At 35.7% G+C, this 16,626-nt stretch overlaps 1 protein-coding gene across 2 annotated transcripts; it reads left to right on the plus strand.

Moving 5' to 3' along the window:
- Positions 1-2,385: 2,385 nt before the first annotated feature.
- wus (TM2 and DnaJ domain-containing protein wurst) lies at positions 2,386-16,372 on the plus strand. Of its 2 annotated transcripts, XM_089645597.1 has the most exons (7): positions 2,386-2,571; positions 2,973-3,689; positions 4,556-4,703; positions 7,734-7,938; positions 8,217-8,360; positions 9,170-9,293; positions 15,389-16,372. In XM_089645597.1, the coding sequence occupies exons 2-7, from the start codon at positions 3,435-3,437 to the stop codon at positions 15,608-15,610; spliced, it is 1,098 nt and encodes a 365-aa protein (XP_089501723.1). In that variant the 5' UTR covers positions 2,386-2,571; positions 2,973-3,434; the 3' UTR covers positions 15,611-16,372. The 2 variants fall into 2 exon arrangements, with proteins under 2 accessions (XP_089501723.1, XP_089501722.1); XM_089645596.1 differs by lacking the exon at positions 2,386-2,571 and having other exon boundaries at positions 2,581-3,689.
- The last annotated feature ends 254 nt before the right edge of the window (positions 16,373-16,626 follow it).

Below are 16,626 nucleotides of genomic sequence, written 5' to 3' on the forward strand. Positions count from 1 at the left end.
GAACTATCACGATGCTGACATCTACAAGAATTTCTCAAAAATAAAATTGTATTTCATAAAAAAAGATCGATAATCAAGTGAGCCTCTTCGCGCCTTTTAGTCCTTTAGTTTACATTTTTGTCAACGGATGGCGTTAGTATGTATATCATTCACAACTTTTCATAACTAAAAATGATAAGTGATCATGGTGTCCCACTTGTGTCTATCACCTAAGTACATACACGCCGAGTGAATGGCGGGACCACATTCAAAAGATATGGTACGTCTTTGTATGAAATTTTATGTTTTTTTAAACATCTAAGAGTGTTGACACACGAGGATTTGTTTTCATACTGTGGAGAATAATCTGTTTTGTCTATATAGTCCAATAAATCATGCCAGAATGCTATAATTTGACATTTAATTGCGTGCATAGATATTTGAAAATATGTACCGCATACGGGTATAGATAAAACGGAGCAAATTAACGCGTTCAAAAGGTTAAACTCCAGCTTCAACAAAACACTTGGACTTTTAATGTGATAGATTTACATGGCTCTGATATCTTAGTTAGCAGGTGGTTAGAATAATATCGATCCCAACCTTGAGGTTCCCTCTAATTTATTATCCCCTCGGTCTCTAGAATACTGACGCCATCTACGGGTAACCGAATAGACTAATCTAGTGCCATCTATGGGTGAGCTCATGCACTAATATCAAGAATATTACAGATACTATATGTTTATATTACCTGTGAAAAATTACAGAAAATAACCATTGATGTATTATATTTAGATGAGACATGAAGTGAAAAAATAGGTTTCATTTTTGACCTTCAACTGACCTCCAACTCTCCCAACGTTTTATCTAAAACTACTAACTCCGGTCTATGTGCATCGCTTATCACATCCTAATAGTGGAACAAGTTTCGACGAGATATTAGTAGGCAGTAGCGCCTCTAATTGTAGCTCTATGAATGTAACTAAATTTTCAAGATGAAAACTGAGAAATTTTGTTTAGAATGAAAATATTTTACATTTTAAATAAAACCGTTATTTCTTGCCCGAAGATTTTTATGCGTCGTAGAGAAAATGCAAGGCTGACTAGAGTAGAAGTGTCCTCCTACAACCAATTCTTAACTCATGTTGAAAGAGAAAGGGGCCTTTTTGGCCCGGAGCTCTGTATGCCATTCATTCAAAAAGTCAAAAAGAGTAGAAGCATAAATAAACCAGAAGTCTGGGAGCGCAACAGTCAAATTACGAAGTCAGTGTTGTCACCAACTAAACTTCACTGCTTAAAATAGTATAATCACTGTTTATTTATATGCATGTGGTTAAACAACTTACAAATCAGCATTAACAACGAGAATCTACAACAATCGCCGCCATTTGCAAACTGTCGTTATGCTGTCGTTGCTCTATTATGGCACGGCACTGACTTAACACCTCAAAATCCGTCAGGCGCCCAGGTTTCGGACTCTAGTCGGCCTTGAGGTAGTATTCGACGCAACTTTTGAATAAACAATCTAAATGTATTGTAAAGTCATTAATTTTAGGTAGGTATGTTGTTTAACAATAAATTTAATTACCTGGACATCAAAGATTGCCCACCACTTTCCCATAGCTTTCTAAGGAAACAGATGGTTTCCTCCTTCACCGTACACGACAAGATTCTATTTTTTTATTTTTAAAGGAAGCTACTTTTTATAAAAAATGAGTCTAGACCCCCAATGTCCAGGCATACAGTATTAGCAGGCAGGACACAAGTGTGTACATGTTGTTAGTTATATAACTGGATTACATCTCATCTCCGCCAATTTAATGATCTGGACAATGAGAAAATCTCATAAAGAAGCATTTGTGGAAAAATCATTATTCTTACTTGCATAAATGCAAGGCTTGGGCTCAAACCTTGAAAGCCGTTTTTTCAGGCTCTGTGGCGCCAAACGGACTGAAATTTTGGACTCGTATTAAGAATTATGGTCTGAAGGGGAATCAACGACATAATCTGCACTGATCTGCACAAAGTAGCGTTTGTGGAAAAATCTCCAGTTTTATGGGAATAAATTCAAGGCTTGGTTTTGATCTTTCAAAGCCGTTTTCTCAGGGGCCAAACGGACTGAAATGTTGGAATCGTACTAAGTATTATGGTCTGAAGTTGAATCAATGACAAAGTCTCAGTAAAGTATCATTTTTGAAAAAATCATCATTCTTACGGGCATTGGCAAAAACCATCATTCTTTATTTTCTAAAATTAGATCTTCCTGGCAACACCATATCTCATAAATTTTGTGACAGTTCATTGTAAATGCAGACGCACACGTCGTAATTCGTAATATTATGGTAAAATTTTTTACGCGCATGCACAGAAAAAAACTAGAATGTTTCGAGTCTTTCGCCAAACATTTATCGGTTTGGCATTCAAAAAAATCATTTAATAAGGAATCAATTAAAGGCCTCCAATTCATTCAACCACGGTTAAAATTATCATCTTTATAAATTTATTTTGCCGGGTTTGTTATTGACATTGACATTCGTAACACATATTGTGTGTGTCCGCTTTATAAAGGAAAAGTAGGTTAAGAAACGAACGGTAAATATAATGAATATAATGGACTGATTAAATTCCAAGAGTTGACGTGTTCTTTTCGATTTCACGTATATATTTTGTAATTAACTCATCGGCAACTTCGTTTTGCACCTGTACGAATTCTAATAACCTGAAATGGGGTTAGAAATTACTGTTTTCTGTCATTACAAAAAAATATTACTGAAACAAGTGGTACGCGGCGAAGTAGTAATATTTTGTGATAAGTTATTATTTGTACGTGATATGTGTTAGAACAGTGCTTAATTCGAGTAAACATCGTAAACCTCTAATCAGTACTTGATAAATTCCGTAAATAATCGTGATCATCTATGCCTATTTCTCGTTAAATTAATAATATTATGTACTGTGAAGAAAATAAACAAAACATTGTGAAATTTTTTCAGAAATAAGCGGAGTTTATGTTAATTTATAGCAATTTTTGCACGCCAACTGGATAAATAAGTGATGATCGTTGCATATTTTCCGTAATATGAATATTATTTAGTTTATTTGTCGAGAGAAAGAATAAAAAAATTGTGAAGATTTGTCATAAATGCGACAGGATTGGCATAAATTTATTTATTTATAAGTTTTGTGCAGAAATCGGGCTGAATAAATAAACTGAATACAATACATACTCTTGTTAAGTTTTGGAACAGTTTGGAACTTGTGTAAAGAACTAATACGAACTTGAGTGAAATATATACTTAAAAAAAAAGAAAATTAGAACAAGTGAAATAATTTGAAAATCGAATATTTCCAGGTAAAATAATTAGAAAGAACGTTACTATAGAATAAGGAGAGTGATAATTTGAAAAAAAAAGAACATTTAAATTTCATTAGATTGAATAGAATCTTTTGAAAACATGGCGTCGAGGGGAAATGGTCATGACAAGTCCCTTTTGCTCACCTTCATACTATGGCTGTTTGGGGGGGTGTTTGGTTTGCATCACTTCTATCTGCACAGGGACAGGCATGCTTTCGTGTGGTGGAGCACCCTGGGGGGCTGCGGTCTGGGCTGGATAGGCGACCTATTCAAGCTGAATACCTACGTTAAGGACGCTAATGAAGACCCCGAGTTCATTTCGGCGTTCATCGTCAAGATGCAACGAAACCCTCGGGTAAGTTATTTTATTTTGTTATGATTTGAGATTTTCACGGCCAAAAGTATTGTGTGATTGATGCATAAGGGTTCCAACTGCCTCTAGACAGTGCAAATTTGACATCTCTTTTTACGGATAATGTTGTGAAGCTGAAGAAATTGTGGGAGTGATATAAGGTGGAGAGATCCCTGGATATCCATAACTGGTCACTAAATATAGCTATAGCCATTTAGAATGGTAGTCTCTCTCCATTATCTTCCACTTGTTATTAATGAGATGAGATTTTAACTGAAAAGAACCATATCGGGCATCGATCCCGCAACCTTCAGATCTAGTACCTAGAAGCTTACTGCTCTGCCATAGAAGTCGTCAAAACATGACTAATTCAAGTGAATCAAATGCTCGAGACAAGTCATCACGGGTCTTCAAACAAAACATCTGAAATGTGTTTTATTGGAGTAGAGAGTGCTTTTATTGGTGTTTCAAGCAACAAGAAAAAGACTTATGTGGGAAACTTTGTGTGGGTTCAATCAGACCTTGTTTTAATTTTAGGTTAAATATTCAGGATCGCTGTCCACGCTTAGTTAAATTGTTGTAAATGGCTGCCATCCCGTACAACGAAAGCGAATTTTCATTTTACTTAATTGAAAATTTAAAATTGAAATTTCCCAAATCCAGATAGTTGCCTTTTATAGTAATTAAGGTGAATCAAAAGGTTTTATATTTTTGTAATTCGTATAATACCAGCGATCCCAAATAATTAACAATTTTAGTTTTCAAAGAACCCATAATCAAAACTTCTTATGGAGGAAAGCATTGTTTAGCAATATCAAAGTGTCTATTCTATCCTAATAATGTGTTAACTCGCATGTGTACTATTTCAGCCACCATTCTCCACGAATCGCTTCATAGCCGCCGTGATGGTCAGCTACTCCTGGGGGCAGATGTTCCTGTCGGCAATCCCCTCTGACGAGTTTGGCGGCGTCAACTGGAAGTTCCTCATTTGGCTGACTCCTATTTCTGTTGCTCTGGGTAAATTAATATTTTATACAAACTCATCTTTGGGGATGCTGTCTGTAGGATCTTTTGAAACAGAAAAGTCGGCAAATCATTCCACATTTGAGCTGTTGAAGTATGGAGAGCCAGTTGTAAAAATGACACATGTGGTTAATATTTTTGATCAATGAACCAGTCGATGCAATCTGTTAGCCATAAGTTGTTATAATATAATTGTCTAGTCCAGTAGTTCCCAATTAGTGGTATGCATACCCCCAGGGGTACACAAGAGGTTGCTTGAAGGAGTATTAGCACGCACTGTACGGACACTGCAATGTACTGTACAGAAATTTTGGCTGCAAGGGGTATGCGAGTTCGGGCTCTTACTGGAAGGGGTACTCAGGAAAAACTCACTGGGAAGCACTAGTCTAGTCTATAGTTAGTAATAATATAGAGCATTGATAAAAAAATATATTTGTGCAGCACCCTTAGGAGACGCACAAATACACACAGCACAAAAACGGCGCTGTACAAATCATCCAAATATTATTATTATTGGCCTGTGTTTCTGCTGTGCACCAATGCCAGTGGGATCAATGATGTTAGTTTTTCAGATCAGCTTCCATTAAAATATTGATAGATCACACGCAGCATTTTACTCGACATCCAATGATTGAATTAAATCAACAAATTTATTCTTATTCTGCGCAGAGTTCAGAGTTTTTTTAGGCATCTAGTGCTTCACACCGGGGGTGGCTGCTAAATCTGATATTAGGACGCATTTATAATAGGTAGAGAGTTAGCGGTTTTGTACCGTTTACAGTTTCTGAAAACTACAGTACAGTACGCCCAGCTACTGAGAGGCTGGCTTAACTATGGCTTCGCTGGAACCCCGTGTCTGAGCTGGTCACACAAATTAATAGTGTCAATGGAAGGTGTGTGATGAATATTGTTTGCGGAATCCCTAATAAGATATGGAATAACTTCAAAGGGACATTCAACAAAAACAAATCTTCTTTCAGTCCAAAATGTACAATATTCTTTGGTAAAATTATTACTAGAGATGTGCCGATTATGACTTTCGCCGACTAGCCGACTAGCCGATTAGTCGGTTGTAATAAGACCGACTAGTCGGCCGACTAGTCGGCTAAGCCGACTACGGTTTCGGGGATAGTTCTAGGTACCCTGAAATGTCGCGCATGGCCAAAGTGTACCTCTGCTGTCCCGCAAGTTCTGTTTACAGTGAGAAGCTGTTCTCAGAGGCCGGAAACATTTATGAAACAAAAAGAAATCGATTGCTACCAGAAAGGGCAGAAGCTTTAGTCTTCTTACATCATAATTTACCCTTAATTAAAAAATATAAGTAAGTTATAAAAAATATAAGGAGATTATGATATTTTTGGTTGTCACAATTGTGACTTTGATTTGATTAGATTATGTAGGTATGGTTATAAGAAATATGTTTTTTTCATTTTTTTTTTGTTTTTATCAAACAGTTCATGTTTAGAATTTTTGTTTCATTATAGTTTCATTATACATATATTACTGTGCATCTTGTACATACAATCTTGCTTTAATACATATAACTGAGTTTGTTAATTTAAAAAATCTACTTTTTATTTTAATAATAAGAAATACTTATAAATGTTCATTGAAGATACGAAGATATTATGTTGTTTTTTATGTTAATTAGGATAGGTACTAATTTTGTTCAATAAATGTCATAATTATGTTTTCTTTACAAACAAGTAATTTTAAAAACTGATTACCAAAGGAAAGATTGCTTTACATTTTTTAATGTATAAGACTGATTATAAAAAATAAAAAAAATATAATCAAGGTTTTTATTTCATGTAGTTCCCCGCATTCATATTATTGAGAAATACATACAACGTAAGAAGTCGGATAGTCGGCGCTCTTTGCCGATTAGTCGCCGACTAATCGACGACTACAATAGTGGCCGGATAGTCGGCTTTACCGACTAGTCGGAACATCTCTAATTATTACTAAACAAAACTAAATACGAACAAAGACATGACGTACCAAAGTCATTACTATAAAATTCTGTAAATTTATTATCTGTTCGTGCTATATTGTGGCTTAAAATTGCGAATCAGCATACATCTCAATCTCAACATAATAAAATAGTGACACATGTTCATAATACAAGACTAATTGCAAACGATGGACTTGTAGTTCCCAGATACCTGAATAAATACAGTCAAAGAACTCTAGAATACCTCTTTCCAATAATTTACAACATGTTACCAAACTCAATAAAAAGCTGTGAATTGACTCACAGAAGGAAATGTATGTTAAAAAAATGGTTATGTGAAAGAATTGTTTTGTTCTAATGTAATTATGTGTATATTTTATGTACTTGTTAAAATTGTATATGTATGTATTTAAAATATAATTGTTAAAAGAACCCATTGACAAATGGATATCAATCAGTTTAACCGGACTTAATAGTAAAAAACTGTATTTTTGAAAGTTAATAAATAATTGAAGATTATCCTTTCAATTAGCTCTTGTCTATAGGTTCCGCCTAATACACTGTGTTCGTAAACTAGTGGTACAAGAGGTACATCAGATCCAAAATAAGAAATTGTTCTGATCATTTTGTTTTATTTTTTTTACTTTGTTTTTGGCAACTGAAAGGTTAAAAAAAACATTGGAGTCCGGTGTAGTCTTCAATGCATTTTAAAACACAATAAACAGCCGACAGTAACCATGTAGTGACTTCAAATTTGACCTAAAATATTCCAAATTTCGACTTGATTTACTCGAAAACAAAAGCTCAAATCAATAAAGATGTACCACAAAATTGATCCAAATATACAGTAGATACACCCGCTTGTACCACTAGTTTTAGGACATCATGTGTATTTTATAATATACATAATGTTTTTCTAATGAGTGTTATTTTTTATTACATGTAAATATTGTGTATAAGGGTTGTACAATTTAATTTTTATTGTATGTGAAGGTTGTAGTATTTTTTCGCTCGCCATGCTAGGGATGTCCCTATGTAATTATTTAATTTTATAACCTAAATATTTCCAGGCGTTTGGACCGTGGGCAACATTGGTCGCCAGTGTGGCGGCATTACATGGTGTCTGGTGGCGGCCGCGTGCTGCATGCCATTGCGCCACTATCTGGTTGACGACACCACGTGGATGGCCGCCATGTCGCTTGTGTGCGCCTTTGTGTTTGACGGCTATTCCAAAGACTGGCGCAGGACCCCCCCTAAGAAGAAGCCGATGATCAGGTTATTACTAACCTTTTTTATTTTAACTTTTTTCCCATTGAGATTGTCCATTCTCAGGAATATGTTTTTTAGTATTTTTTATAATTAAACAACTACAATGAAAGCCTAGTAAATCATCAGTATTGAGGGTTGGACTCTTCATTTAGACATGCCTTTTCCCAGATCCAAGACGAACAATATTTTATGTCGACTAAATTATTATGGACGGCTGTCTTAAAAAATGCTCTTCTAGTATTTATAGTTTGAAGGTTTTTAATGACAGTATGTGTAATTTTTAGGCGCCTGGGAGTGCTGGGCCTGTGCGCCTGCATCTACCTGTCCCTGTGGGTTGGTTTCCTCTACTTCAACGGCACCGTCACTGATATGAACGGAGATGAGGTGCCTCTGCACGAGGCCATTCACCACTTCTTCACCAGTCCCTGGTAACTTACCTAACCTTTAACTTACTACGTCTATAAAAATCGTAAAAACATGTTTCCTTATTGTTGATAGTTTCATTATGTATATATTAACACCAATGCGGCATTATTTATGAAAGCTCAATATATAAATGTGTTGGCTTCTTATCAAGAGATATTATAAACCTATTAAAGGCTTCCAACTGTCATCACACTATTTGATTGATGATCAGCGCCATTTACTTCTTTTACATTTCAACGGTCACCGTTTAATGCCGATTGTCGTTCCGTTTCAGCTTTTGATTAAATTGTGATCAGCTATCAAGCATGACGGTCATATTGTTTTGCTGGCTAGCTTAAACACGATTTGATCTAAAACTGAAACGGGTCGAGAATCGAGACCGCAGCAACTGAAGTTTCAAAATATAAATCTTAATATGGCAATGCATTCTACTGTTTACGTAAAAATAAACATTGTATCGAGAGACACAAATTATGGCGGCGATTTGAGATTTTCACGGCCTTATTGTGATTTATTTTTGGGGTATTATGCCGTGTTGCGCTTGTTACAGTGTCCATCATTGTATGGTAACGCTGTCCAAAATGTTGGCTAAAGAAGGAGGTAGCGCAACATGGCATAATACCCCAAAAATAAATCACGATAAAAACTTCTTATTTAGGCGTGCAGATTTTATTTATTTTGCAAGACCATTCTCATACATACATTAGAAAAGTGTTATTTTATTTCTACTGTCGAAGGACTATAGTGGCATATCAGGATATGTAACTGTTTGATGGAGTCATACAATGACAATTGTGGTGAATAATTTCAGGTGGGTGGATCTGAAGCAGAGTCTTTACGACACGTACAGCTACGGGCAGCACCACGGCTGGTACGAGATATGGAAACAAATTATAGACCTCTCTGATCTCACCGGAGAACAGAATGCTTACAAAGTAAGGAACATTCATTATAAATACATTTCATTCAAGGAGACACTTAGGACTGGTTGTTTCGGAGAATTTGAACAATTCATAAAATTTTAACATTCATTTTCAAGTTCTGAGAAAGATTTTTTCAAGTTCTGTTTTTATTTCAGTTCTGTCAAGTAACTAGCCTTAAATGGTATAATAGCAGAACTTGAAAAGTACTTTCACAGAAACCAAAAATGAAAGTCGAAATTTGATGAATTGTTAAAATTCTCCAACCAACAAACAACCTGTCCATACAGATATAGGTTATGATGACTCAACAACATTTACCTTTCAATGTTCCTTAGCACAGTTGAAAAGCCTTTAATATACCATAATTTCCCACAACTTTGGTCCTACGTCACAACTACGATCCAAACTCCCACGCTCGTGAAAAAACCGAAATTTGAAACATGCGTGACATTTAGTGAACAATAAATGACAAGAGCGTAAATTTGATGGTTTGAAAATACCTTTATCTGCCAAACTTGTCAATGTCGGTAACGTATTGCACATAATCTCATCAGCTTTTACCTTTAACATTCTTTCATTTACAATCCTTCATCAACCCTTCAGGCCTCAGACATATTGACCATTATATTTCTTAACCCTTAGGAGCCGGAGTCCTGCAATAGCAGTGTCGACCCTACACATTCATTTTGCCTTTGGTTATTACTTCTACTGGATTTGTTAAACCCAAAAATCAAAATGTCACTTTATCAAAAATGGTATTGTCTTCATGTTGGCCTTAAGGCGATGCCATACGTAGGAATGCAAAATCATGTGTTTTTGGTTTGAAAATTTGGTCGCCTAGAAATGTTTCAGATGCTTTAATTAAATACTGCGAGTAGAATACATCTTGGTCTTTGAAATAATCGAGTATTTTTTAGATAAGTCTTTTTATAAGCCCAGAAAAAAATAATGTAAAGGCCTATGAAAACTGCTTTAAAGTTCAAAATCTCCTACTTATGAACCCATTTTCCGTTATGATTTTATTGTATAATGTGGCAAATTAAGTTATTTATAAAATGATCGAAAAAAAATTAAATATTTATGCCTGAACATCCACAAAATAAAATAAAAGGCACTTTTTGACCATGTTTTTTTCTTGCATAAATCAAAACAGGCGGATGTTGTTAAGCGAGAATTTAAACCTTATCGCCATCTACGTAAGGGTCGTTATTGATAGCGGCTCAATTTAAAATATTACACGACGTAGTGCATCGCCTTAACAAAAATGTATTTTTATTTATTGAATGTTCTTGCCATATCCTATGGGTTAAAGACGTTGTCAGAAGATCGGAGAATTTGTGTGTATTTCTGCTTGGCAATAAAATCCAAATAAATTTTTCTGAACGCATCTGAAAACTAAAAACTGTTTTGGAAAGGTGATAAAATAACCTTTCATATTTTATTATTAGAAATAACCGTATATTTTTTGAAATATTCAAATTTTTAACGCAATCATAAAAAGTTTTAAAAATGGCTTACATTTTTTCGTATAAACACTGAACTAAAATTACGGAAAGTTGTATAGCGGTCGGAACTTTAGATTAATAGACGTGCACACTTAACTTCTGCATTTGAATATAAAGTGGAGTGTTGGGGACGGATATAGCACCGTCGCAACGCGGAATAATAGGATTGGAAAGGTTCGGAATGCCGACTTACCCTTTTCTATTCTTCCACGGTTTTCAATCCTTTGCGCTGGTTCACAACAATTCACAAATTTCACAATGCGCGAGCTCACGATGGCTTTGATTTTCGACACGGTCGATAAAGAGGGCTCCGTAATCAAACGATGTTGACAGGACGAATATTTTAACTCAACTAAAGTTTACTAAGTCGGCATAGGTGAGGAGAGGAGTTGGGTCGATAGGCAACAATAATTTTACAAAGGATAGAAAGGTAGGTAGCACGATGCTAGGTGCCAACATGGAGTGTGTTCTCTTTCTAATACCGTTAACGTTTAAGACCATATGAACTGTTCCCAAAAGCGAACAAATTAGCCTGATGGGTTAAAGGAAAATATTTGATGGACTATAGCCGTATACAGTCAGGTCATTTGGACAATGAACCCCCAAAAATATGCTGCAATAATTAAAAAATTGGATTTAACAAACTACCCAATTAAATGAAGTTTAAATATTCGCGGCGATTCGTAATCCGTAATCGTAGTGGGACCAGTGCCATCTAGTGCCCAAATGAGAAGCTCCTGTATGTACCTAGCATGGGTTACATAACTTTGACCGAAAAAGATATTCTTTCTTTCTCTTTGCCTTAAAGACAAAAGAGGTAAGCACTATCGTGTCTGACGCGCGCTTAGTATCGTACAAAATATATTTTTAAGGGCTTTTAGTCCAGTCAGTGGGGGATAAAAAAGGGCTCCACCTTGCAAAAGGTTAGGTAGTAGCGATTTTCACATATGTTGTTAAGATTGGGACTCTAAAGAAAAAAAAAAGTTTTCGACCTTGGGGGGGTCGAGCTCGATCCGCCATCTTGGATTGAAGGTGCCAAAATTTGGTTTTTTCAAAATAATTATGAAGTGGTTGATTTTACAACCAAATTGTTGAAGGCAAACTTAAAGACAACTAAATTACGTACATTTTTTGTACATAGTTTTTTTTTGTAAGTCTAATAGGTAACGAGTTACAGCGGTTGAAAAAAGAAAATTTTGACAAAAAATTGTAAAACTCCAGTTTTCTTGATAAATTTTGTACGAACATATTACACAATATCATTTTAACGTATTTCTACGTTACAATATACTTATATAGCATCATCCGTGTACTCGATGACGTTGATTTGTTATAGTGGGATCCTAGTCTACAGCTGACTTGGCAACACTGATTGAGTCCTGGTTACAGGACGTTGCCTGGATGCTCATGTCTGCAGATGTTCTTTTCGATGAAACAATGCCAGTTCAAGTTTCACAAGAACGATTTTTAGCCAATGAAAATAACAAAGTCCGTCTGATTTCGATGCTTACAAAGCAATTTATACAGGATGATTTTACAGTTAAGCAGGCTGAAGAAGATGCTGATGAGTTGATTGTCAATACTGCAATTTCCTTGTGTTCATCATATGACGCTGTTTTCATTATTGGCGAAGACGTTGATCTCCTAGTTCTGCTGACAGCATTAGCACCACCCAAAAGTAGTATATATCTTCGCAAACCCGGGAGAGGCAAAACTTTTGAAAGACTGTGTTCCGCGAATAGTGTGAAATACAAAGAGGCGGCTGAGAATATTCTGTTTCTTCATGGCATTTAAGGCATTTAGCGGCTGCGATACAACATCGTCCTTCTTCAACCAAGGAAAAACAAAATTTTGTTCGCTTGTGCAAAACGACACAAGACTCAATGCCATGATAGGAATCTTCAAACAACATGATGCAACACCAGAAGACATAGCAGTTGCAAGAACACGCTTTCTTGTTGCTTTGTACGGGGGTGACATGGATAAGGAAACCTTGGAAGAAGTCCGCTACAAACGTTTCGCAAAGTCGACAACAAAAAGCAAATTCAATCTTGCCTCTTTGCCACCAACGAACGACGCTGCACAGTACCATGCATTTAGAACGTACCATGAAGTCCAAAAATGGTATGGAATCCAAAAAAATCCAGAAACTGGGGCTGGAAACGTGACACCAACGGGCTTGTTCCAGTAAGAATGACAAAGAAACCAGCACCCGAGACTTTATTAAAATTTATTTCATGCAATTGTAAAAAAGGATGCGGCGTTGCATGTAGCTGCATGAAAGCTGGATTGAAGTGTTCTATTGTACGTGGGTGCTGTAATGGTCAAACATGCTGAAATTCGCTAGAGGTTCACATCGATGTGGAGGACGAAGAAGAAGAGATTTTGTCAATGAAAGCCCAGAATCTCAGTATCACAGGCAATGAGTTAGATGATGACATTGGTGACGAAGACTGTTATTAAGTAACATAATTTATAGTAACATAATTCATAGTAATGTAACATAATTTCGAAATCTACCATCGCTGGTATATCTGTGGAGTAGACCTACTGGAGATACCACAATAAAAAAATGCGCCATGTTCTATACCTCATGGTGGTGTGGAAATGAGTTTACAAAATTATTATAATTATGTAATGAATAACCCGAAAAAATTACAAAGTTGGGAATTTCATCATTTTTTAGAAAAATATTCACATTTCCGCCACTGTAACTCGTTACCTATTAGACTTACAAAAAAATACCATCTACAAAAAATGTAGGTAATTTAGTTGTCTTTAAGTTTGCCTTCAGCAATTTGGTTGTAAAAACGACCACTTCACAATTATTTTGAAAAAAAAAAATTTTGGCACCTTCAATCCAAGATGGCGGGTCGAGCTCGACCCTCCCAAGGTCGAAAACTTTTTTTTTTCCTTAGAGTCCCAATCTTAACAACATATATCAAAATCGCTACTACCTAACCTTTTGCAAGGTAAAACTCCCCACTGACTGGACTTGGACATGACCCCGGTGAGATAGAGCACTTCTACGCATTCAAATTTTCAGGTATTAGAGGGAGATGTCAGAAAAAGGTCAGTCGAAAGTTTTTTGTGTGACAAACTATGGCTATCTTCAATTAGTTCGCGAATTATGTGTATCATTTTTGACGTGATTTGCATGGAATAATTAAAAATGTCGAATTCTGTTGATATCATATTGAAAGTATTCAAATGAAGTGTCTTGGCAGCTCCTACCGCATATGCGATTAGTCTCTGTTACAAAACATAAAAATAAAGAGATTAAACAATATTTTAATATGAAAAGTTACAGTTTTTGTGGATGGATCTGTGGTTGTGACAAAAGGAATGTATTTTTTTAAGAATGACGCCAATTGCGATCTGACAGATTGTATGTACTACAATGTACCGACTACTGGTGAAAACGACCCGACTATTTTGGTAAATAACGCAAAGAAAACCCAACGATCAAAATTTATGAAGTTAACTGTTTTGTGGGAAGAAGTTTAGATACCTTTTCTACATATAATATTGTCGAAATTCGTTTTTATATCGTTGGTTTCAGTGATTGAAAATTAGGAAAAAACTGGTAAAAACATTGAAAAAGTACAAGTTTGTTTCTCTTGTCGACCAATGTATCACAAACTATTGCCGACTGTAAAAATGTATATTTTTCAATAATTTAACAAACTTTCTTCGTGTGATTGACATTTTCGATCAAGTGAGCCAGATACTTGTGTCGGGCCATGTCAAGAGTCGGAATAACAGAAGAGTATGTTCGAGACGATGTATGAGTATGAATGAGGCAAGGAGTCTGTGCCAAGACCATCTTGTTTGGCAGTCCGTCCTCTCTGCCTACCCCTGCAGTAACGGCGGAATGGTTTTATACTTATTTCAAGAAGAACTTCCCATCCTGGAAAAAGATAGAATAAATCAGTAATACGATTGCATGTTACCATATTAACTTTACTAAATACGTGATTAACTGAATACGAATAAAAACTATACTAACTGTTTTATTTATTTTGTAAAAACATATTACTCACAACGTACGAGCAAAGAAATCTGATAGATGACGTGCCTTTGCCCGCCCGCATTCCGTAAGTGTTGCGGCCTAAAACTGAATTCTTATTGAATTCTCTGGAATAATTGCCCGATTCGGCGGGGAACATTGAAACGGATTATTCAAATATTACGAAAGCTTTTTTGGAGTTGAAACAACCCAATCTGTATTTGAATAAAATCGATGTGAAGATTTTCTTACATTGGAAGAACTTGGTAATCTGAACAATTGTTCAGTTTTTCCGAAACAACTGGCCCTTAGTCAAGCACAAAATTTGATAAGCATCACATTGTCATTTTTTTACAATTGAGCAGCTCACCGTTAAATGCCGATTCTCGGTCTGTTTCTCCTTTTGATCAAATCGTGATCAGCTGTCAAGTATAACAGTCATAGTAATTACAATTTGTTCGAAAGCTGTGATGAAGCAAGAATCACAGTAATTACTTGGTGTAGTTTTGAGTCACTCCACTCCGGTACTTTTACACACATATTATGACCTGCACACACGAGTTTCTAATACAAATCAATTGAAATGTTTCCAGGTCTTGGGCGTGACGCGCGACTCCAGCCAGCACGACATCACGGTGCAGTGGCGCAAGCTGTCCCGGTCCTTCCACCCCGACAAGGAGCGCGACCCTCTGCGGCGCGAGCAGCAGCAGGAGCGCTTCCTCGAGGTCCAGCAGGCCTACGAGCTGCTCTCCAACACCAAGTCTAGAAGGCGCTCCAAGAACCGCAAGTCTGAAGACATTAAGGTGGAGCTGTAATAATAAGTTAATACTTAGGGTGTAGAATATCTCTCCAAATGAAACTATTTTATTTATTGTCGTTTATTTAACAAGGTATACGCCTTAAGTTGTTAGAAACTACTAGAAGTGTGTTTTGGGATGTGCACATGGGTAGAAATCACACTCATGGAGATTTATCTCTTCAGTTTTAAAAGAAATACATAGATTAAATAATAGACAAAATATTTATTTATGCAAGACTTGTAATTATTTATAGTATTGTATTATTCCTTTGTTATATGACTATGTACTTAAATATTTTAACAATTTATAGATCTTCCAATAATATTAGTAATTAGTAATAATTAAAGAAAAAAATTTGACTGTTTTGGTTTTTAAATACGGTAACTGATTTTACTCTGAAAATTCTTCCTGCCTTATGTATTGACATGTTTTGGAAGGCTTTGTATCGGTGTACTCTCATTTATCGTTTATTTGTATTTGTTTATTATATAATCGTTTAAAGATAGTTAATTCTAACACATTCCTACGTACGTACGTACTTAATACATTCAAAGATGAATTTTATATAATATTTTGACATAATTTTTGTAAATCACTTTTCTTTCATATTATCTGAAATATACATTACCAATAACATTGTGAGTTTGAAAGTAGAGCGTTATTATGTTGTATTTTATTAAGGGACAAGGTGGGGGGCTTAATGTAATTTTAATAATTAATTTATGAAGAAGATAAATAAGTGTGTATTCAGGAGTTGTGAGCGCTTTAATTAAAATACTATTTTACATTCACCCAGTTTTGCTTACTGTCAAATCAGTAATAGATTGTGCAATTAGAGTTGAACCACACAATACATACTTTATTCTGTGTATATTGGTGCATATTTATACACTTCCAACAGTGATGTCCCTTGCCTGTCATGATAAACAGTCTTTTGTCTTGCTTACACTTCTTATTGTGATTACAAGATGCCCAACCATCTGGAGCCAGTGAGACTATGGCATCCCCAATTGGGGTATGTTGTGAAGCTA

This window comes from Hesperophylax consimilis, chromosome 22 (assembly GCF_061612785.1).
Source record: "Hesperophylax consimilis isolate HC1 chromosome 22, BYU_Hcon_1.0, whole genome shotgun sequence".
Taxonomy (NCBI): Eukaryota; Metazoa; Arthropoda; class Insecta; order Trichoptera; family Limnephilidae; genus Hesperophylax; species Hesperophylax consimilis.

Bases quoted from the DNA above. Each gene is read 5' to 3' on its own strand.
- wus (XM_089645597.1), top strand. From the start codon at position 3,435: ATGGCGTCGAGGGGAAATGGTCATGACAAGTCCCTTTTGCTCACCTTC. The intron at 7,939-8,216 runs GTTATTACTAAC...TGTAATTTTTAG, and splicing joins AAGAAGAAGCCGATGATCAG to GCGCCTGGGAGTGCTGGGCC. The intron at 8,361-9,169 runs GTAACTTACCTA...GAATAATTTCAG, and splicing joins CACTTCTTCACCAGTCCCTG to GTGGGTGGATCTGAAGCAGA.